The following is a 22,301-nucleotide window of genomic DNA, read 5'->3' on the forward strand; positions in this document are numbered from 1 at the left end:
GGCTCTGCTTTCCCTGAAAGGCGAGAGGTGGATTGTGCCTTCAGCTGCCATGTTGGCTGGTTCTCTGAGGGAGGGTCTCTCTTTGAACAAGGAGGGACGTGACAGATGTCCAGTGTGTGCGTGACCCAGAAGCAGGACTGCCTCTCAGGTGAGCTTGCCAGAAGCATTGTTCTCACTGTTTCTTGATTGTAGAACACACTGCTCCGATGGGAACTGTCAGCAACGCGGAAGTAACCGTTCTCCCACCCAAGAGCCATCGCTGTGAACTGATGGGCTTCTGCCAGCCGGTTCTCCAGGCAGCTCTCCACCACTTTCGGCAAGTCAGCATGTCGGCAGTGGTGGGCCCCTGGAGGGGATGGAGCTGCCCCCTGGGGCACCAAGGGCCCGACCAGCCTTGGGACAGCAGCCAGTTGCTGTTCTTTCCTGTCTTTTCTCTGGGTTTTCATTTCTAATCTCCGTCAATTGCTGCTGCTGCTGCTGCTACTGCTAAGTCGCTTCAGTCGTGTCCGACTCTGTGCGACCCCACAGATGGCAGCCCACCAGGCTCCCCCGCCCCTAGGATTCTCCAGGCAAGATTACTGGAGTGGGTTGCCATTTCTTTCTCCAATGCATGAAAGAGAAAAGTGAAAGTGAAGTTGCCCAGTCGTGTCCGACTCTTAGCGACCCCATGGACTGCAGCCTTCCAGGCCCCTCCGTCCATGGGATTCTCCAGGCAAGAGTACTGGAGTGGGATGCCATTGAATCTGCACTAATTTACTACCTAAATTTAATCAAAGCTTTGAGCTAAACAGGACTTCCCTGGTGGCTCAGACAGTAAAGAATCTGCCTGCAATGCAGGAGACTCAGGTTTGATCCCTGGATCTAGAAGATCCCTGAAGAAAGGAATGGCAACACACTCTAGTATCCTCACCTGGAGAATTCCATGGACAGAGGAGCCTGGCGGGCTACAGTCCATGAGGTTTCGAAGAGTAGGACTGAGTGACTAACACTTTCACTTTTTGAGCTAAACACACTTTATGTTCTGGTGAACCTCTAGGTCAGTTTTTTAATACGCTTTTTATTTGGAGAATAATCACTTTACAATCTGCGATGGTTTCATGGAAGCTGCCACTAGTTCACTTCTCACACATTTTGTGCAGCTAGGGTGTTTTTCCTCTGGAAAGGTGTTTCTCACGTGTCAGAGAACACTTAATACATCCACATCACCAGGCCAGCTGTTGCACCTTCAGGAGCAGAAACGCGGCCTGGCTCGCTCTCAGCCTTGAAGCCCGGGAGCAGGAAGCCCGGGGTCCACCTCCACCCCACCCTCCAGGATGGCCCTATGGCCCTGTGGTCAAGCACCCGCGCCCCTGCCTTCTGGAGCCCTAGCCGTGAGGCATCAGCAACGCCCAGGAGCTCGGGCCACCTCAGAGGCGCCGCAGCCCCGATCAGCCTCAGCCTCGCACCCACCCACCCCGCCCCCCGACGCCTCTGAGCTGCAGCCCCCGGCTTTCTTCACGCTTTTGCTCAGAAGTCAGCCTTGCTGGGCTCCCAAGGCCCCTCCTCCCACACGTCCGCCTGTTCTCATCCCCCATCCCGGCTCTGTTTCAGGGGGCGGTCCGCCCCTCGCCCCAGGCCCCACTTCCCGCTGGACTGCGGCGTGCCACGTGGGCAGGGCGGGGCTTCCGGGAAGGTCGCAGCCCCAGCACCGCCCACCCCGTCGGGAGGACCTTCCTCTGTAGCAGCCCCGTGGGCGCCCCCCGCCCCCAGCCGCGTCCACAGCAGCACGTCCAGCTCGCCATGGCCAGCATCTCCCCAGCGTCGGTGGCGCTCACTCGAAACCCATCTGGGAAGGAAAGGCCGGATCAGTTGCTTCAGAAATCACGGAAACAGACGTGGCAAGCTGGGGAGGGCATCATGGGGGCAGCGGGGGGAGGCCAGGAGCTCCCACAGGCCTGGAGGCCACTGGCGTTTCCGTGTACACTGCGGGCTCCGTGGTGCAGTCCACACCGCTCACCTGCGTTCAGGTGGGTGGAGGCCTGGAGGGTTTCTGGCTGACACGGGAATTAGCATAGAGCCCTCCAGCCCTCTGCGGGCAGGAAGGTCACCAGGGCTCCAGCCCCGCATCACAGCCTCTTGCCATTTTTAAGGAGGGTCAGTTCAGTCACTCAGTCGTGTCCGACTCTTTGCCACCCCATGAATCGCAGCACACCAGGCCTCCCTGTCCATCACCAACTCGCGGAGTTCACTCAGACTCAGGAGGGCGTGATTCCTGCCCTGGCCACACGGGGCCGTCCTTGGACCAGCCTGGGGGCCTCAGGGGTAGTGAGGGCGTGGCCTCCTCAGCACCTCTACGGCCGCGTTTCGCGGAGGAGACTGGGGAGGCCCAGGGGCAGGCTGCCTCTGCCCACCCTGGGCAGGGGGCGTCCCTGTGGGTCTGCAGGCTGTCATTCACACCTCTGCACCTCCAAGGGTCTCCCCTTAAAAATGTTTTTAAAATCATGAAATAACAAGTGCAAAAAGATCTGCCAGATGTCTTGCCAGGCCCCGGGTGTCCACCCACACCCATGGAGGCGGACACCTAACAGGCCCTGGTGTCTGTCCGGGTTGGGGTGGGGGGGGGAGCCTGACTTTAACATCATTAATCCCCAGGGGCTGTCTCTGCACCCACCGTTCAAGGGGAAAGCTGGGGTGAGCTCACAGTGAGTTCACCAGGCCTCTAACAGCAGACAGCTGCCCCTGGCCAGCAGCAGTGAGCAGATGGCACGGGCAGCTCGGGTCAGCGGGTGGCCACAGAGCAGCCTCGCCTCATGTTCTTCCAGGGACAGCCTGCCTCTGCGTCTCCCCAGGGCCCAGGCCTGGCCAGCTCTGCCCATAACCCACTGCCCAGCACACAGCCACCTGGCCACCAGCCAGGCTGAATCAGTGTGCCCTGGCCCGACCCCCACCCTGGCTGCTCCTCTGCGTTCCTGTCCCTGCGGGTGGCACGGAAACTTCAGCTGGCGGGGTGGGGGGCACGGTCCTCCACAGGCCCCCCGGCCTTGTGCCCTGTTAAGCCCGCTCCTGCCCCCGGCTCCGAGACACTTCGAGCTCTGGGCTGCGGAGCCCATCCCCCTCTGCGGCTCCTGGAGCAGTGGGGGCTGCTTGCAGCCTGGATCCCACAGCGGGCAGCCCGGACCTGCCCCCAGACACATCCTGAGGCTCCTCTCCAGGGGCGAGGTTGTGCCCAGGAGAAATCTGAGAGATGGCCCCTCCTGGGCGACCCCCCCAACCAGCCTCCACGGCCCCTCCTGGGGAAGCAGACCCTCCGCCTCAAACCCCGGGTCCCTCCAAGCCTGGGGGCCGGATCCGTGCTGTGGGGTCAGGGCTGCACGTCTGACTCAGGGAGGACGTGGGCTGACTCAGAGCAGCTCTGAAACCGACGGAGGTTTCTGCTCTGACGCCGCTTCCTGAAACCCTGCAGGGGCCCGGGGCGTTTGAGTGCATACCGGCAGAGGGGGCAGTGAGTCAGTTGTTGGGGGCGGGGTGGGCGGGGAGTACCCTGGAGGCTGGAGCAGGAAGGCGCAAGTGCCAGGACACAGGACAGACAGGACACAGCCCCCTGCCCCCAACCTCGGCATCTCAGGACTCCCTGGCCCCCACCCTGACGGCCCCACCCAGGGCCAGGGCCCCACATACACTGGGGGGAGCCCGTCCTGCGGGTCCTGGCTCTGCTCTGACCCCCAAAACCTCCAGAGCAAGGAGGGGTGACTGGCCATGTCGGGTGACCACCGTGAAGTCCCCACAGGCACCCTTCAGGGAGCACAACCTTCCGCGAGCTGTTTCCGCGGGGCCCCCAGGACAGCAGGTTGGCTGACAAGAGACGCTGCCCCCACCCCACCGCCCTCAGCACACAACTGCCCGCAGATGCTCCATGTTCACAGTGACGCCAGGACGCTCAGGGGCTCCAGGGAACCAGACCCATCTTCATGTCCAAACTGGTCTTCTTGGGGGGGAGGAGGCGGGGGGCAGCAGGGGAACCTCAGGCCGCATCGGCTGGGCACCCGGGATGTGCAGTCAGGAGGGGCCAGGCCTCTGCTTGTGGACACGCTGGCTCGGGCCCTCCTCGGTGCTCCACGTCTGATGGACAGTGCGTGGCCACACCCAGAAACACCCAGTCTAGGGGATTTCCAAGTGGGCTTGAGGTTGGAGTCTGGTGGACAGGGGAGGGGGCCCTTCTGGCCCCGGGGTACCCCCTCCCTGGGGCTGGTCCCCATTGCGTGAGCGCGCCGATCCGCTGGTCCTTTAGTTTCACCAGGTGCTCCAGCCTGGCCACCTTCATCTGCAGAACCTGCAAGAACACACACCCGAGGGACGCCTGTCCACACTCCTGTGGCACGCAGCTTCAGCCCCAGGCTGAGTGTCCAGCCAGCCCCCATGCAAGGCCACACTGTCAGCGATCAGACCAAAGGCCCTCAAGCAGGCCACTCTGGGCAGAAACGTGGGTCCCTGAAATGAGCCTGAGACCCCAGGTGATAGAGGACAGGCCAGGAGAGGGAGGGGCTGCCTGAGACCCAAGGAGCCTCCTGGCCGGTTCCCTTTGCAGCCCTGCCCAGCAGCTCAGCCAGGCCGGGCAGGTCCTCAGAGCAAGCCTGCCGAGGGGACAGCCTCACGTGCAGGGGTCACTCCTGAAGAGAAACGGCTGAGAACACGTCCCCGTGCAGACAGACAATCAAGGACCGCCCACCCAGCGCTCCTGCTCAGCTGTCCTGCCACTGCCCCCCAGCCTCTCCCAAGCAACGCCAGGGCGCAAACTCCCCTCCTGGAAGGAGAGCACCCGCCACGCCCCAGCAGTAAGAGTGAACAGATCTGGAAGTTCGTCTGCCCCCGAACGCGTGTCCAGAGGACAGAGGGCTCCCGCTGGCTGAGGCAGGGGCTGGCGTCTCAGAAGACCGACCCTCCGAGGGCCCCGAGCGCCAGCACACCACGGCTGGCCGCTCACCCCTCGGCGATGAGCGTGAAGGGCAGGGGCGTCCTGAGGCTCGGCGCTGCCTTGTTTCAGCTGATGCTGCAGGCTTGGACCCCGGCACCACCGCCCCCCCCACCCCCGTCAGCCCTGGGATGCTGCCCCTCTGCGCCCCCCACCCCCACATCTGTTTTATCTGACGTCAGTGACAGTCACGGGAGCGTGACTGTGTCACCCAGACAGCAAGTGAGCTGTCTTGCCCTCTGGGTTTCAAAAATCAAATGCAGTTGGTCCTTGATCAGTCTGGTGTGTGTGTGGGGGGGGGGGGGGGGCACAAGCCCCTCCCCGTCGGGTCTGTAGTGCAGACCGCAGCGCCTTGGTGCCCATCTAGTGAACACCACCGTGCGGTTCAAACCGTGCTGTTCTGTGGCCCACGGTGGCCATGCCTCAGTGTCAGCATAGGGCCCAGACCGGGCAGGGCATGAGGGCGGCAAGGGGCCTTGCTGAGACAGGGCTTCCTCCCTGCCATCCAGCAGATGCAAACCACAGGATGACGCCACCTTCCTGCTTCCTCAAAAAAACTGCGTCAAGATTCGCAGAGCCAGCAGGAACTGCTCTGTCATCACCGTTTCTACAGCTCCTCCAACACCGAGGCTGTGTGCCCTGCACGCCCCACCCCACTGTCTCAGGTCCAAAAATGCAGCCTGGACGCCCAACCAGAGCACGTAGGCGTTGCTGAATGGCAGTGACGGACCCGAGCACCTCCTGAACCTGGGAGTGCTGGAGACCCAGAGCGAGAGGGGGAACAGGCTCGCCCAGAACAAGGCGAGCGCCCCAGAGCCAGGCTTGCGTCTCAGGGAGCTGCCTTCTGCTCCCTGACTGGGCCCCAGGGCCCTCGAGCCTGCCGTCCAGTATGTCTGGGTGGCAAGGCCTGTGAGTCTGCAGCCCCTGACTCGTGGTCTCTGGCGTCTGATGACAGGCAAGGCTGGTTGATCAGTCTCCGAGGGGTGGAGGCCCACTGTACGTTCCCCTCTGCTTCTGGGTATCTCTGGGATACACTCGCGGGCTCCCCCGGTCAGGGGCCCCGCCTGGCTGCCCCCGCTTCGCCGCATGCTGGGCCAAGCTACTTGGAGGGTGCCCAGGCCTGCACCTTGACGGTCTCCCGCAGGACCGCCTGCACCCACTCCTTCTCCTCCAGCAGCCGCTGCAGCAGCCCAGGGTCCAGGTGCTGCCAGGGCTCCCCGGCTGGAAAACAGAAAGGCAGGCACGGGCCTTTAGCGGGCAGGCGGGCGGGCCAGTGAGGGCGGTGCAGAGGGTTCAACCCGGAGCCCACCCTCTGCATGCCCAGTGGCCCATCTTCTCTGGAGCCCTCTGACTCCAATGGGTCTCTGCCCCAGAGTGCACTGAGGGGCTCAGCAGGCCTTCAAGACCACCGGACACGTCAGCTCTGGCCTCCGCTCGGGTAGGGGCTGAGCATTGTGGCCATGTCGGGCCTGAGCCGGTCCGCAGGTGCAGCCCGCCACACCTCTGAACGGCTTCCTCGTTCAGAGAAGTGACCCCTGAACCTGGACGACGGCCACATGACGCCTGTGGGCAGGGGCCCCTTGCGGGGGTGACAGAAGCGGGGCTCCGAGCGGGGTGCACCCCTCCCGCTGGGTGCCACCCCAGTGGGGGGCAGGGTGGTCTGCTGGGCGCAGGCCCCCGCACGGGGCGGGGGTGGGGGGGCGGTCTGGACACCCCCAGCCTGTGCAGGGGGGCGAGCCCCACCCACCAGCATCACCACTGGAGCATCCTGCTTCCTGCACGGGGCTCCAGCGTTGTGCCGTGAGACCCCCGGGAGGGCCTGACTCCATCCTTGTCCGCAGGCCTGCCGCGTCTCCCTGTCACAGATGGGCAGGGGGACGGGCTCCCTGGAGGAGGGGGCACGGTCTGGACCCGAGTGCTTCTGAAAAGGGATGCAGGCTGGTTGGGCACGGGGACGCGGGGCTTCGCCCCCACTTACTTCCTGGTTTTACTCTCATTGGCAGCCAACGAGCCCGTGTCCCAACACAGCAGAGGCCATGGCCACGTGATGGTACCCACGTGTCCAGCCATGCCGGGCAGGTCCTCGCCGGCCTCCACACAGGATGGGCTCGATGGCCCCAGGGGTGTTGACGATCACCTTTCAGATCTCTTCCTCTGAGATGCTGAGACCCAGCTTGTGGAAGACTTTCCTGCAGAGGCAGCAGGTGCAGCCGTGAGACCAGAGGCCAGGCGGGGATGCCCACCTCGTGCGGAGCGGCTGGACTGGGGTGCCTTCCGGCCCCCGCACCCACAGAGGCCTGGGACCATCTCCTTCCCGGTCGCCACCCGGGGCTCACGGGGCACAGAGTGCTGTGCCTTCAGGCCAGCTGAGTCCTAGGCTCGCCGCCACCTCCCTAGGTAGCACTCATCCTCCTGAGGCGCCTCGGCTCTGTGCAGGTGTCCTGCGTGCTCACCTCCCAAGTGCTCAGAGCCTGACTTCTCACAGGTCTGCCTGCAGCTGCCACCTCTCCAGGCTTTGGGGGTGGGGGCAGCCGCCCACCCCACTTCCAACTCTCCCAGTCTCTCTCCCCTCCGAGTAAGTCCCACCAGAACCTGCCAGGCCTCAAGCCAGCTAAGGCACTGTCCCCTTGGGCAGTGTCCTCGGCCCTTGGTGGCTCTGCATGCCCTCCCCACTGCAGCCTCGCAAAGACCCAGGTGGCCCCCCTCAGGCTGCTCTCTGTCACTTCCTGTGGTCCTGCCTCAGTGTCCTCACGTGACTTGTCACAACTGACGCTGGCCGCATCCCCTCACTTGTCCGTCTTCCCTCTCGACTCGCTGGGCCCTGTTACTGCCGTGTCTGCTGGGCCTGAGCACAGTCTGTCACCCAGAATTTTTGGCAGGTGAGTGCACGAGAGGCGAGGTGAGCGGGCAGGATAATGCCCTGCAGAGTGTGTCTCATGGTGACTGTTGCTGGCCTCTTGGTGGGGAGCCCCCAGGAGCCTCAAGTGGAACTGGACAGAGTATAAGGGAAGCCCATGGCAGGGACACAGCCTGAGAACCTGTCTCCAGGGTGGGGGCCGCCCATGCAGGCCAGCCTTGGGGAGCGAGTAGTGGGCCCAGTAGGGAAGGCGGGGCGGAAAGCCCCGCTCGGAGCCCTGCCTGTTGAGAACGTTCCAGTTGCTGCGCTTCTGGCCGGTGTTGCAGGTGGGGACGTAGTTGTGCAGGTCCACGAGCCGGGGGCGAAAGAGCTTCACGACCTCCGCCAGCATCACTGGGGCGGGGCGGGCAGGGGTGTGGGGTGAGCCGAGGGGCCCCGAATATTTGCATATTCGTCCCCCAGGGCCTCCACACGGAGGAGGATAGAGAGGGGTCCCGGGGAGCCCCCGCAGGGTGTGGGCGCCCCGGCGGGAGGACCGTGAGGGCTAGCGGGCTCCGAGGAGCTGCTAGGGGACCCCCGGGGCAGGCGGGGGCGGGGCGTGAGGAACTCCTGCCCCCCCCCTTTCCGCCCCACTCCTCCTCCCAGGGCCATCGAGGCAGCGGCCCTCCCGTCCCTCCCCAGGAGCCTTGACGCCCTGGCTTCGCAGGGAGCCCAGGTGCGGGGACCTTGCCCGGGCCGCGGCCTTTGCCTGGCCGTCCCGCCAACCAGGCCCCGGGGCTCCCGCTGGCCGAGGAGGACGAGCGCTGGGCTCTCGGTCTGGACGCCCGGGCAGGCCCCCGGCCCCTCACCGCCGTCGCTAAAGTCCCGGGCCAGGTGGCGCTTGCGGCGGCTGAGCGGCAGCGCGTCCAGCCAGGCGTAGAGACCGTGGAGGGCGCCGGGCGGCAGCGGCGGCGGGGCCGGGCGGCGCGGCCGGGCAGCGTCCAGCACGGCGGCGGCCGGCGCGGCGCGGCCAGCTGTTAGGCCGTTGCCGGGCGACGGCGCCGGAAGCGCCCGTGGGACCGGAATTCCGGGAGGGGCCGGAAGGGCCGGGACCGGAAGGGCGGGGCGCGCAGGTGAGGGCGCGGGCCCGCTGGGTGCCCGCCGGAGGCTCGGGATGGGGGCGGAAAGCCAGACCCGACGCGCTGAGGCTGGGGGTCCCCGAGACGGTGAAGGGCCGGCGGGCCCGGCGCGCTGCCGTCCAGGCATCGACAGTAGACTTCTGTTTTAACAAGCGTTGAACTCTTCCGTCTTATAAATTAAATTCCACATTGTTTCGCATGTAACACTTTACGCTGATCTAGTAAAAACTTCCCGTCATTTAAAACTTGATCAATAATTTAATCGTAAAATAGAAACTTTTTATTAAACTTTTGAGCCCTGCTGAAGGTGCACCTGAGGTTTTCAGGGACCCAGATAAGATACCAGTGGCCGTCTGAAAACACACGTGGTTGAGGAGGGGCTGGCCTCCCCCAACCTCCTTCCCCAGGTCAGGACAGCAGACGATGGCCCAGCTGGGAGTCCTGGGCCCAGCCAGGGAGTCCCGGGTCCAGAGGCCCTAGGCTGTGACCTTGAGACACCGAAGAGTGATCTTGGCCCTTAGAAGCTGGCTCTTCCCTTAGGGACAGTTCAGAGAGGACTCAGGCCCTGAGGGGGTGGAGGGCCTGGGGCCAGGCGGCTGCATCTGCTGCTGCTGCTGCTGGCGAGGTCACAAGACCACAGGCAACATCCAGACAGGTGCACAGATGCCCCTGAGAGTGCTTTGAGCTTGGGCCCCATCACCTCCTCTGGACAGGGGATTTCAGAGCAACCTTCGGGTCGGCAGCTCCCTTGGGGAAGGAAAAAAACCGATAGTAAAGACCATCTACTACAAAGAGCACAACTGAATCTAACTTCGTTTTACTTTTCTTGAAATTTGGATCCTCATTTCATCCAGAAACATGACTGCTCAGAGTGGCAACAGCCCTGGATATTAACAGCTGATGCTTTATCAAGAAGTCTATTCTCTATCCAGAAGCAGTAGACTTCCGTACTTACACCAGCGCAGAAAAAGACGTTAGCAGCTGGAAGAAGCAGTAAGCACTGAGAAGTCCTCTGACAGAGTACAGAGCAGAGGTTACGGCCTCTCGTGGGGAAGCGAGCGAGCTCTGCCCCACCCAGTGGGCACTGATCTGGCAGTGAGGGCCTCACCTGAGTGGGTCCAGGCTGGGCCCCTCTCGCTCCAGGCTTGACGGGTGGCATCGGGGGAGCACAGGTCGGCTTGATGACCTGGGAGGATGGAGACACAGCTGATGGCTGGCAGTGCCCAGGCGCTGTCTGCCCAGCACTTCTAGGAAGTTCCCTGGGTGCTGTGCTCGGCCCTGGACTGGCCTGCAGGCTTCTCTGAGCTGAGCTCTCTCTACAGAAAATTGCCTTCAACACGGTCCCTGCCCTGGCTGGTACCGCCTTTGAATGAAACCCAAGCATGGCAGGGCCCCCATTCCTGGGCCTGTCGGGTCATCTCACCACCCTGCCCCCTTCCCTCAACTCCCCGCCTCACCCCACCCCAACACTACCCAGGAAAAGCTCTTAAAATTGCCAAAATATGGGTCTTTGGAAGGTCTAAAACCAAGGATTCGCCGCTAAAATGTGTGTTTGTTTGCATTTCAGCTTTCCAGGGGCAACCTTGTCTGGGGTGGGGAAGGAAGGTCTGTAGCAGGAGCCCTGCTCAGCCCAGGCCAGGGTGGGGTGTGGCCCAGCACCCGAAGGGCCCTGCTGAGGGGCTGGGGGCTGAGGGATGGGGGCGGCCTGCACTTTCTTCTCCAGCACAGTTCCCTGGCTGCCTCCACTTCTTGGGCCAGAAATCTGTTTGTCCAACTCCCCTGTCCCTGTTTGGCCTGTCAAAACCCCTCCTAAAACTTTATTTAAAGACTTTTTCTTGTAACTTTACTGTAACTTTAAAATTAACTCAACATGAAAAGTTAAAAAGAAAAGAGAAATAGGGAATCTTCATTGAATAAACACTGCAGTAACGGTTGTCCCGGGGGGATCCACCAACAGAGGCCCCGTGGGTTAGCCTGAGGAGGGCTGGTGTCTCTCCAAACACCTCCAAGCTTTAACCACAAAGGGAAGAGGGCTCTAAGTGATCTCGAGTCCCCACAGACACCACTGCAACCGGTGATGAGTTCACACCACTGGGGACGGACAGGCTGACACGGGCCCACAGGACGCCTGGTGGTGAAGCCCCGCCCCAGGAGGGCAGAGAAAGCCCGGTTTCCGGGCCTCACCATCTGTCAGAGCGGGGAAGCCCCCGCCCGCGGGGAGGTGAAGAGTGGCCCACAGGACGCCGGTGGCGAAGCCCCGCCCCAGGAGGGCAGAGAAAGCCTGGTCTCCGGGCCCCACCGTCTGTCAGAGCCGGGGAGCCCCCGCCCGCGGGGAGGTGAGAGTGTGTCCAGGGGTGTGTAGGAGCCTCAGCAGTGCTCCCAGCAATGGAGGCGACCCACCAGAGCCAGACCTCACATTGGGTAGAAGGGCCTCCCACACGCGTCCCAAGGCGGGGGGCCTGCTGGGGCACCAGTGACTCAGGTTTGGGAGAGACCTTTCCCAAACCGTGGAAGCCTCGAAAGAAGGGAGGTGGAACCCATAGCGCCCCTGAGCTCCTCCCCCACGGCCCTCTCACCTGCTTTGGCTTCAGCACCGGAAGGGGTTTGGCAGGAGGAGTGGGTCTGAGCTGCTGGGAATGGGGAGGACTGGTCAGAACCCCCAGGCCTCCTGGGTGCTGTTTATGTCCTTGCTGGGCTGCCAGACTGGGCGCCTGGCCCACCAAGTGCAGCCACAGACCCTCCTCCCCAGGGGTCCGTGCTGTGCCCCCTCCCTGCTCACCTGGCCCAGGGCCTGCGGGGGGTACACAGGAAGCGGGGACGGCGGGCTGGCCTTGGTGGCTGGAGGCTGAAGGGAGCCTGGAGGCTGAAGGGAGCAGACGTGAGCCTGGGTCTCCCAGGGCAACCATCCCCAGAGGGGCCTGGCTCAGAGCTGCCCCCCACCCACTGAGGACCCAAGGTTCTGGCCCCTTCCCCAGCCCTGGGGTCACACGGAGGTCTGGCAGCAGCACCCGCCTCTGGGCCTCCAGACCATCCTGGGATGGACGCTGTAGAGACTGAGCCTCAGGCTCGATTCCGCTCCCCGCTGAGGCGGATCCTCAGACCCCTCGTCCTAGAGCCTTGGTTTCGCCTCTAAATGGGGGTCACGAGGGCCACTCTGAGCCTCGTGAACCTGAGATCTGGGGGTGGCCTGGAGTCTGTCGGGATGGCTGGCGCTTACAGCAGGGGGTGGGCGCTTAGGGGTCACCGAGGAAGCTGTGGGCTTGGGGGGCTGGGAGTAAGGGGTCGGCTCTGGGGAGCCCCCGGGGGGAGCCTGAGCCCCGCCTTTTGCAGGCTTGCTGAGCCCTTCGTGGAACAGAGGGTTGGAGAGCCCCATGGCCGTCTTGGGTGCCACATTCCTAGGAGAAATAAGATTGGTCAGTGTGTCCTGGCCTCAGGATTCAGCCCAGGGAATTGAGGCTCCTGTGCGTGGGGACCCTGGCCTGGCCCCAGACCCCTCAGCTGCAGCTGCCCCGCAGGGTGTGCAGGCCACAGCTGCGCAGGGAGAGCTCTGGGGTCAGGCCAGGCCCGGGGCAGGGAGGCTTGGAGGCCATTGGCAGGCGTTTCCTGCCGCAGCCAGGGGTGAGGTCCCCACACGGCGGGCTCAGAGGGCAGTGTCAGCCCCGGGCGGTGGGCTGGTGTGGCCTTCTCTGAGCTTCCTCGTCACCAACCTGTCCCCACAGCCCCACCTGCTCCTGCAGCAGAAGGCAGGGGCCCAGGGCAGGGCCGCCACCATGGGGTCCCCTCTCCCCCCAACAGCACCAGCAGGCGACTGGCCCTGCACACGGTGACGTCCTGTGAGCCCAGAGCACAGCTCCCCCACCTCCTTCGGACCGGGCTCCGGGCCTTGCGGTAGATGAGCACGCCCGCCGGGATCAGCGCCAGCACCACCAGGGCACCCACGCCCACCAGCACACGCGTTCGGAGGCTCCCAGGGGCTGCGGGGGCACAGAAGGCCAGGCGTTACCAGGGCCGGACTTGGCTCAAGGCACAGGGACCGGGAGAGCCCGCCAGCAACTCAGCCCTGGCCAGGCCAGCCCGGAGCTGAGGAGGGACAAGAAGGGGACTACCTCCTTGGCGAAGCCAACAGCCAGAACGCTGGCCACACTACCCAGAGCCCAGGCCCTGAGGCTCCGAGACCTGGTGCGTGACACCGGTGCTCCGGGCTCCGGGAGACCAGGCGGGGCTTGGCGGGCGGCCCTCAGTCAGGGACTTAGTGGGTGGCCCTTGGGTGGGGGCTTGGTGGCGGGCGGCCCTCGGTCGGGGGCTTGGCGGGCGGCCCTCGGTCGGGGGCTTGGCGGGCGGCCCTCAGGTGGGGGTTGGTGGCGGGCGGCCCTCAGTCAGGGACTTAGTGGGTGGCCCTCGGGTGGGGCTTGGTGGCGGGCGGCCCTCGGTCGGGGGCTTGGCGGGCGGCCCTCTGGTGGGGCTTGGTGGCGGGCGGCCCCGGCCCTAGTGATGCGGGAGTGGCCGGGCCCTGGGGGCCACAGCGCTGTGCGCACCCTTGTGTTCAGCGGGGGACAGTGTGGGGCTGGGAGGCCAGTGTCCCGGGCCCAGGACGGGTTGAGGACCCAGCAGGGAGCGGCCCGTGCCACCTGCAGCCCTGCTTCTGGGCCAGGCCTCCCTTCTCAGGGTGGGCCGCCCTGGACCCGTGCGGTCAGGCTGCAAGGCCACACCTTCCACAGGCCCCTCACAGTTCAGGGGCACAGGGCCTCCTCTCAGCCCTGTCCAGGTGGTTTGAGGAAAGGCAGGACCCCCGACCAGACCCCGTCAGGCTTGGGGGCGTGTGAGGAGGCGCAGGCCCGCCCAGCCTACCTGCGCGCGTGTTGGCCAGCGGCTCTGCACAGTGCGGCGGGGCCCAGCCCGGGCGGCAGTGGCATTGGCCCTTGTGGTTGCACTCCTGGGGGACAGCCGGGCGTCAGGGCCTCGGGACCCCCAACAGAGGATGGGCGGGGCGTCTAGGACCACCGCCACCAAGGTTTCATCACAGGTGCCGACGCCGCAGCCCTCCCAGACACTGCAGGGCCTGCTGAGCGAAGCAGGCATCGCCGCGGGGAGCAGGGCAGCGTGGCGGTGACCTTTCCTCCCCAGGAGGGGATGCAAGAGGGCACAGCCCCGGGGCCCTGGCCTTCCCAGTGTCAGAGCTCAGAACCAGATGCTTCACACCTGACTATCCTGCCCACGTGTCCACCGGCTCTGACACCTGGGAGGTCCCCGACAGTCCCCGCCTCGGGAGGTCCCAGCAGCTCCCAACATCCCCAGGGTGCCAGCCTTGGCCTTCTGTCTGCCTCGGGGCGGGGGGTCCAAGCATGGCTGGCACATCTCTCAAGCCCACAGGGCTGCTGGCGGGCTGTGGCCTGGGCCCACGTACCCCGTGGCTGTTGCACCGGGCGGAGCAGTTCCTGGATCTGTACACATGGAGGTCCCGGCAGAAGCCGTCCCAGCAAACCTGGAGAACAGCGGGGGTCTCCTGAGGTGCCAGTTTAGACTCCTGCTTGAAGCACCCAGTCTCCACCATCAGCCACCATGGGCGGGCAGGCCACAGCCCCCACCCTCCCGACGGCCCGCCTGCAGGTCATCTGCTGGCCAACCTCAGCTGTGGGGAAGGACTGCGCCCAGCCAGCCGTCTGCGGCCACCAGGGCCGGAGGACCCCCCCCCCCCCCGCCCACCCCCAGGGCTCGCAGACTGCTTCAAACCCGTTCACTGACGGGGGGCTTCTCCCGTAGCCGCCACGGCCCTGCTCTGGGCCCTGCAAGCTCGCCCTGAGCCCAGCAGCCTGACCGGGACGCGTGTCCGGCCCACCTGCTCCTCCCCGCACTTGGTGCCCTTGGGCACCGGCTCGTACGCGGTGCTGCCGTCCTGGACGACAGCCTGGCAAACGCCTGAGGAGATGGTGAGTGTGCAGTATCCGTGTTCCGGGGTCTTCTGCCCCCCCTCACAGAAGAGAGTGCCGCACTTATCGACCCTGGGGACAGAGGAACGAGCATGGGACTGCTCTGCGGGGCTTCCTGGTCCAGGCTCAGCGCGCCAGGAGCTCCGAGGCCCCAGGTGGCCACAGGCATCCACACCTCAGCCCCAGGGGCCCGCCCTCCTACAAGGGCAGCATGCTCGGGCCGAGGGTCCCGCAGGGCAGGGCAGGGTGGCCCCCCAACCCCTGCCGTCCGAGAGGCCCCGACTCAGCCCCAGACTCTTTTGCGCAGAGGACCTTCCTGTGGCCCCAGGGAGGGGGACATCCCGGGCCCTGGCCCCAGGGGAGTTGGGCCACGAGGGATGCTCACCTGCTGGATGGCAGGGGGACCCCAGCCCTGCAGCCTTTGGAGATGCTGTAGAGGAAGCAGGTCTCCACCGCCACCCGCGAGCCTGCAGGCAGCAGCGGGTCAGCCCTCCGGCTCGGGACCTGCTGCCAGCCTTGCCTCCCTGACGGGCCCGCGGCTGTGCCCGCCTCACCTGGCCCCCACAAGTGCTGGCAGCGCCGGGCCAGTGTCGGGCAGGCCCCGTTGTAACAGTAGCCCCCTGGGCAGGGCGTGCCGTTCTCCCGGAAGGTGTCCTCAGGGCACGTGGGCTGCTGGCCGTCACAGTGCTCGCCAAGGTCACACTGGTCCTTCGCGGGGCGGCACGGCTCTCCGGCCGGCTTCACCTGGTTCCAGGGGACCAAGATCACCATGGGAACAGGAGGCCCCCAGCACGCACGCCTGCCCTGAGCCCGGGCCCCAGACTCACCCTGCACTCGTGGCAGCAGGTGCCGTGGGCGCACTCGGCCCCCTCGGCCAGCAGGCAGGCGCTGGCATTGCAGCAGGGGTTCTGACAGTCCTGGGGAGCGGGGCGACAGCGAAGGTCCACGTGGGCCGCACACCGGGCCCCCGCCCCCGCCGAGGGAGGACTGCTCACTCCCACCCAGCAGCCCTGCCGGTCGCTTCGGGAGGTGTGGCCGGGTGTGCAGAGAACCCAGGGGTCAGGAACAGACGCCCAGCCTGCAGATGGGGACTTGTCCCACAAGCCCAGACAGCGGAGGGTGGCGGTACTCAGCTCTGTACCTCGGGCTGGCCACAGTCACACTGCTCCCCGCGCTCCAGGAACCCATTTCCGCACACAGGGCCGCCCACCAGCCGGTCAAGGTCCGGGGCGTCCACCAGGCAGGCCGTGCGGGGCTTCTCCACGAACGTCTCCAGGTCGGCCCGGCTGCACTGACTGAACTTCCTGGGGTACTGGGAGCTGGGGGCGGAGAGGGGGAGGGCTTCCAGTTACCAGGAGGGTCCCTGGGGTACCGGGAGCTGGGGGGCATCCCTGTTATCAGGAGGGCGCGTGGAGCCAGCTCTGCGCGCTGACACCACCCCCAGCCGGGGGCCCTGGGCCAGGCTGGACCGCCGAGCCTCACCCGATGCTGGCCGCCATCACGCAGCCGCCGCCGTCCCGCGGCACGGGGCAGTAGCAGCCGGCGACGTTCTCGTCATGGTCCATGCCCAGGTTGTGGCCCATCTCGTGGGCCATGGTGCTCGCCACACCGATGGGATTCTGGCTGTGGTCCTGCAGGGGGGCCGTGCTGGCTGGGGCTGCTCCCAGGGCTGATGTCCCACCCAGTGCCCGCTCCTCCCCCAGTGTCCGCCCCAGGGAGGCTGAGAGGCGTGGCGGTGCTCCCGCCAACATCGCTTCTTCAGATAGTAGATACACGGTAATATTATTACAAATAACAGTAACAGCATCAGTGCTGTCCCGCCGGCCAGGGCACAGCAGGGGGCGGAGCGGTGGACCTGAGTGCCCTGCCCCCCTTCACGCGCTCTGCGTCAAGCCCCAGGCCTCACGGCCGCCCCCCGCCCCCCGCGGCCGGCTGCAGCCTCTGTCCAGTGAACCCGTGCAGACCCCCGCACCTGGTTTACAGCCCCTGAGCTCTGGGAGCACATGCTGGACACCTTGGCCAGTCCCACGGTGGTCCCGGTGAAGTCGACCCCGCTAGGAAGCAGAGCAGCGTTCGCTGGAGAGCAGCACCCCGGAGCCCGCGCCCCAGGCCCCTCACCCCAAGGGCGGCGTGGCCCCCGCCCCCCAGCTAGCTCACGTGATGAGCTGCACGTTGTCGTGCGCCTGCCGGCCCACCAGCTCTCGAGTCCGCCAGGCCAGGAAGTTGTCCAGTGTGGCCTCGGGCTGGGAGCTGACCTGAATCTTGTCCCCACCATTCCACATCTCCAGGCCCACGAGCACCACGCGGAAATTGAGCTCTTGATAGAGCTGCCAGAGGACAGGGAACCGCGAGGGTCAGGCTCGGCAGTGAGGCTGGCAGAGGGCCTGAGGCCCCGCGGTGTTCACTGTGATGCGAGGGGTCTCCAGGGCTGGGGCGGGGTCCCGGCTCCCCACTCCCCTGGCGGGTGGCTCTACCTGGAGCCCGGCTGCCACCACGGCCGCCCCAACCCTCCTGTCCAGCGGGGTTTCTGTCAGGCTGGCCCTGAGCTGCCAGGGGTCCCAGCGGCCCCTGCTGGAAGCCCCCAGGGTGGAAGTAGCGCCCACCTTGTCCACGTGGTTGACCACCTCCAGCACCCGCTGACGTACGGCCTCTCTGCTCCCAAACCGCTGGAACTGGAGGACGGCAGACCCTCAGCGGCAGCCTGGAGCTCCGCCCCTGCCCATCCCTCACCGCCCCCCACATCCCTCCTGCACCCCCACCCCGCATCCCTCCTGCACCCCGCGCCCCCGCGTCCACCCCCCACCCCCGCATCCCCCCTGCGCCCTGCCCCCGCCCCAGGTACCTCCTTGCTGTCCGTGACCACGAATAGCTCCACGTAGCGGGTCTCTCTGGGTTCTGACCACTTTTGAGAAGCGATGACAAGAATCCAGTCAGCCACCAGCCACAGCCCTCCTGTCCTCAGCCAGTCTCCACATGCTGACCCTCTCCCGGGCCCTGGAGCTGGCGCCCGCCCGGCTAGCGCTGGGGGAGCCGTCGGGGGTGGGGGCTCTGCCGCTGCGGGGCGGAGCCAGGCGCAGGCCCATCCCTCCTCGCTGAGCAGCCAGCAGTCTGGGGGCGCACGGGCCCAAGCAGAGCGGCAAGAAGCGTCGGGCCTCCACTCACCCGGGGTCTGAGGGCTGCAGACACCCGCGGCCCCAGGATGCTCTCCAGGCTGCTGTCATTGACGCCGCAGGTGCCAGCCTCCTGCTGCAGGTGCTGTGCCAGGTACAGGGCGTGCGGCCCTTCCTCCCCGGTCCCGGCCAGGGGCTCGATCAGGCGGACGGCAGGGCCCGCCTGGAAGAAGCCCCTGGGGCAGAGACGAGCGTGACTCTGAGTCTGTGGCCCCAGGGACCCCACTGCCGCGCCCAGCCGACCCCTTCCTCCTGGCCCCCGCTCACTCTGGAGGGCGAGGGGTGTCTGGCCCGCAGCACCTACCTGAGGCCGGCACAGGTGCTGAGGCTGGCGGCCGAGTGCGGGTGCCCCTCCACGTGGCCCTGGTAGAAGCAGTGGTCCTGCGGGAGGAGGGTGTGAGGACCCTACTCTCGCGCCCGGCTCCCGCGCCCGCTGCTGGCCTGGGGCAGGAGCACTGGGGCCCTACCTGTCTCCGCAGCTGCTCTGTCACCTGGGAGCCGTTGGCGGCTGTGTAGGTCTCCGCGTAGCCCGAGCCCACCAGGTCCCTGGAAAAGAGCCACCATGGTACCCTGGCCGCCCTGGGTACAGAAGGGTGCGGGGCAGGAGAAGGATGGGCGCTCACCTGTTCTTCCGAAGGTGCAGGGTGAAGGTGTGCCCTCGGGCCCCCAGGACATAGCTCACACTCTCTGGGTACAGGCCCTGGGCAGGGGGCAGGGAGGGGTCCAGGGTGAGGCCCTGCCCGGCCGTGCCCATCTCAAACCTGGAGGGGCTGTGGGGCTTGGGCTGTACCCAGGGGTGGGGCAGGAGGGCAGCTGCACCCAAAGCTGGGCCTCAGGCTGCGGGGAGAGGACAACGCCCCTCCCAGGCCACGTGGGGGAGGGGGACCCCAGCCCCGACATGGGACAAGGGGGCCGGGCCGCCCTCCCTGCTCCAGGGGACCTGCTCCTGCAAGGCCCTGCCCCTTCCAGCCCCGCTAGGCTGCAGCTGACCCTGGGACCTTGTGTGAGGAGCCTGCAGAGGGGGCTAGGGGCCCAGGGCGGTGGGCGGCGCCTCCTGGGACAGGGAGGGTCAGGGCTGTCTCCACCCTCTATGCAAACAAGCAGGCGCACAACGTCAGGAATGCCCCCAGGCAGCCCCGGGGAATCCCAGCCCGGCCCTAGCACCCAGGAAAGGTGTCAGCGAGTCACCCCTGGGAGTGAAACCGGGGCGGGGCCCTGGCCTGCGGGCTCCAGAAAGGAAGACGGCCGGGGCCACCCGAGGCAGCCCTGCCTCCAGAGTGAGCAGGACGGAAGAAGGTGAGGCCTGAGGGCAGGGGGCAGGCTGTTCGGGCGGAGGTGAGCTCCCAGGAGTCTGCCCAAAGGCCTGGAAGCCCCCTGGCCCTCAGCCCCCTTACTACGATCGGGGGGCACACAGGGAGCTATCACCCTGCTCAGAGTCGGAAATGGGCTCTGAGGGCCCAGGTTGGGGCGGGTGGGGGGACCCCCTGGGCCAGCATCCCGCCGAGACTTACCAGGTGGGAGGGCAGAGCCCGCCGAGCGCGGGGTGCAGGCAGGCGCCGGGGCCTCACCACCTCGTACTGCTCCATGTGGGGCAGGGCAGCCCCGGGGGCGACCTCTGTGGGAGAGGGGGTCAGCAGTGCACAGCACACCCGTCCGCCCCGGGAGCCCCTTCCCAGGCTGCCGCGCGCGGCCCCTTCTCTGGGGGATTTACCATAGACCCTGAGGTCTGGCTCCCCAGCCGGAGTTGGGGCCCTGCCTTAAAGAGACCACAGGACCCCCACCTGGGCAGTGCCCATAGATGCTGCCCAGCGCCAGCCCATCTCGGAGCTTACCAGCTGCCACCTGGAGCCCAGGGTGGCCTAGATACCGCCCCCCTCAGGGGCCAGGAAGCACACAGGCCCTGGGGGGTGGGGGGAACTGGGTCTGCCCGCTCATCTCCATAATCACACAGCTGTGTCTAAAGGCGGAGTGAGAGCCTCTTCCGCAGCATTCACCCCGCCTGGAGCTCGAAGCTGCCCTGTACCCGACCAGACAGCCCAAACCCCAGCTGACCACCGGCCTCACCCCCGAGATTCTTCCTCTTGCCAGTGTTAGTGGTCGTGCCCCCATTAGACTGTCTGGCAAAGCTCCAGGACAGAGAGCCCGAGGGGAGGGCGCCTGCCTAGGAAGTGCCCTCACCCCAGAACCCCAGGAGGCTCTTGGGAGCCAGGGTGGGGGTAAAGGCCAGCGGCACGGCCAGCCCCCCCAGAAAGTCAGGTCCCCATGTGGCCGGGCAACTCCGTGGGGTGTCCCCGACCCCCCAGCTCCAGGCCACCGCTCATCCTCCCTTCCTCGCCAGGCTGGAGGTCCCAGCAAAGGTGGGCAATCGCCCCCAGGCCCTGGAATGGAGCGGGGGCAGCCAGCCCTTCACTCTGAACTTCCCTGCAAGGCCCTCCTCCAGTGCAGGAAACGCCCAGCTGACCATTTACCCACACAGTTCCCTTTTGCAGGTTCCCTGCGTCCACCGCCCGGGCCTCCCCGCTGACTGGCTGACTCCCCAAGACAAGTCCAGAGTCCCGCGCGGGGAGCCGCGGGCCAGGCGGCGGTGCAGGCAGCGAGGGCCCCGCTCTCACTCACCCTGCAGCCCCAGCGCAGCGAACAGCAGGAGCCCGAGGCCGCGCATGGCGGGGGTCTGGAGGGCGTGGGGTGCGCGCCGGCCTTCGGGGGCTCAGGGATCCGGAGTCCGGGAAGGGCGGTGAGAGCAGGTACCGCCACAGCTGCGCCTGCACTGAGATTCGTCTTGCGCTCAAGTCAGGTTCCTTCCCGCGCGCCCCACCCACGGCGACCAGCCCCTGGGCCGCGGCCAATCAGCGCCTCGGGTACTGGGAGGGGCGGGGCCCCCACCGCCTCCCAGGTCTCCCGCTAGTCCCCTGAGGCTCCGGTCGGGTACTATAGCCAGTGCTCAGCACAGGGAAGTTTGCTAAATGTGAGCAGAATTAACCAGGGGCAGGTGGTCGGGCTAACACGGGCCACCCTGCAACACTGCGTCCCCCAGGAGGGTGAGGGACAGGCCAGGGCTGCCGGGGGCCTGCTGGGATGGTGGAGTTGGGCTGTGTGTGTGTGTGTGTGTGTGTGTAGGGGGTCTCTTGGCGGGGCATCCCTCCAGCTTCCTGGGAACAGAAAGCCCCAGCGGCCCCTGGGCAGCCCTGCCCCCAGGCCCTGAGGCCTTGCTGGGGAGCCTGGCGCAGGGCGCACCCAGGGGCAGCCGCTTCACTCTGGGCAGAGACCCTGCGCTGTGGAGAGGGTGCATGTGAGGCTGCCTGCCCGGTGGGCGGCCCAGGAGCAGGCCACTGTGTTTCAGTGCCCTGCACAGCGGCTGGACGCAGCCTGCCCGCTGGCAGCTCTCCTGGTTTCTGCCAGTCCTGCCCTCCCGTCCTGCAGGGTGGGGCTGCGCCCCTTTGGCCTGGTACCCAGGGACCCAGGCTTCCTGCAGCCGAGCCGTCCACTGGCACCCACATCTCCTTCTGGACGGGCTCCCTGACATGGTCAGACATCGGGGCATGTCAGGGCCTCAGGTGAGATGGTGTGGTGCTCACGAGTGGTTCCAGACCAGAGGTCAAAGTTCACCAGGCCATCATTTCCCCGGAAGTGAATGGCAGGAAAAGGAATACAGGGCAGGGCAGGCTCACACACACTCTGGGGTGCCCTGGGTGCAGGTGACAGCAGGGGGCAGAGGTGGCTTCTGTCCCTGAGCTCACATCACAAAACGACGCGTGTGAGACACCCAGACCATCTGGCGACTGTACTTCTCTTCCCTGGTGTTGCGTGTTACCTGATAGCAGAAGTTCAAAGGCAGCCTGACCCTATTTGGGCAAAAACACCAGCTGCTGGGGCTGCACGGCCTCCCACAGAGCTGCCCGGAGCACAACAGGCAGCTCAGCAACAGGGGAGCCCTCCGCCAGCCAGGACGCCCCCCGCCGCCCCGCAACATGGGCCAGAGCCCCTCCCACCACAGAGGACCCGGCCACCAAGCCCACCACCGCCCCCCGCACCACCTGCCCCAGAGGTGTCTCAGGAGAGCCCAGTGCTGAGCCCAGGACAGGGATGAGGGCCTCGGGGCCAGGTGGGAGGCCAGCAGGTGCCCTCAGGCAGACCCTGTGCTGCAGAAGCCCCACAGGACCCGGACTGGCAGACAAGCCTCCTTGCTCCAGGTCATGCCTACACACAGCTCAGAAGAGGAAGCTCGAATCCAGCCCCCTGTTCGGAGAGTGCCCTCTGCTGGGCACAGCCAGGCCGAGCACC

At 66.1% G+C, this 22,301-nt stretch overlaps 2 protein-coding genes across 19 annotated transcripts; both read right to left on the bottom strand.

Moving 5' to 3' along the window:
• Positions 1 to 1,037: 1,037 nt before the first annotated feature.
• Positions 1,038 to 9,050, bottom strand: LOC102395160 (translation initiation factor IF-2). Its single transcript, XM_044935123.2, has 4 exons — positions 8,531 to 9,050; positions 8,087 to 8,198; positions 6,927 to 7,137; positions 1,038 to 6,169 (listed from the first exon to the last, which is right to left on the bottom strand). Exons 1-3 carry the CDS (start codon positions 9,048 to 9,050, stop codon positions 7,089 to 7,091), a joined length of 681 nt encoding a protein of 226 aa, XP_044791058.2. The 3' UTR covers positions 1,038 to 6,169; positions 6,927 to 7,088.
• A 130-nt stretch (positions 9,051 to 9,180) lies between these two features.
• ADAM8 (ADAM metallopeptidase domain 8) lies at positions 9,181 to 21,972 on the bottom strand. Of its 18 annotated transcripts, none has more exons than XM_025274295.3 (24): positions 20,637 to 21,967; positions 19,532 to 19,635; positions 18,644 to 18,720; positions 18,488 to 18,566; positions 18,325 to 18,401; positions 18,013 to 18,196; positions 17,693 to 17,752; positions 17,454 to 17,522; positions 17,008 to 17,177; positions 16,823 to 16,904; positions 16,333 to 16,481; positions 15,992 to 16,169; positions 15,678 to 15,767; positions 15,405 to 15,594; positions 15,236 to 15,317; positions 14,760 to 14,922; positions 14,328 to 14,405; positions 13,772 to 13,856; positions 12,783 to 12,897; positions 12,093 to 12,318; positions 11,703 to 11,786; positions 11,500 to 11,553; positions 10,032 to 10,109; positions 9,181 to 9,670 (listed from the first exon to the last, which is right to left on the bottom strand). In XM_025274295.3, exons 1-24 carry the CDS (start codon positions 20,680 to 20,682, stop codon positions 9,620 to 9,622), a joined length of 2,571 nt encoding a protein of 856 aa, XP_025130080.2. In that variant the 5' UTR covers positions 20,683 to 21,967; the 3' UTR covers positions 9,181 to 9,619. The 18 variants fall into 18 exon arrangements, 10 of the variants coding, with proteins under 10 accessions (XP_025130080.2, XP_006071051.2, XP_025130082.2 ...); XM_006070989.4 differs by having other exon boundaries at positions 12,141 to 12,318; positions 20,637 to 21,966; XM_025274297.3 differs by having other exon boundaries at positions 11,500 to 11,550; positions 20,637 to 21,966.
• Between the last annotated feature and the right edge of the window lie 329 nt (positions 21,973 to 22,301).

The sequence above is a fragment of the Bubalus bubalis genome, chromosome 23 (assembly GCF_019923935.1).
Source record: "Bubalus bubalis isolate 160015118507 breed Murrah chromosome 23, NDDB_SH_1, whole genome shotgun sequence".
NCBI classification, from domain to species: domain Eukaryota; kingdom Metazoa; phylum Chordata; class Mammalia; order Artiodactyla; family Bovidae; genus Bubalus; species Bubalus bubalis.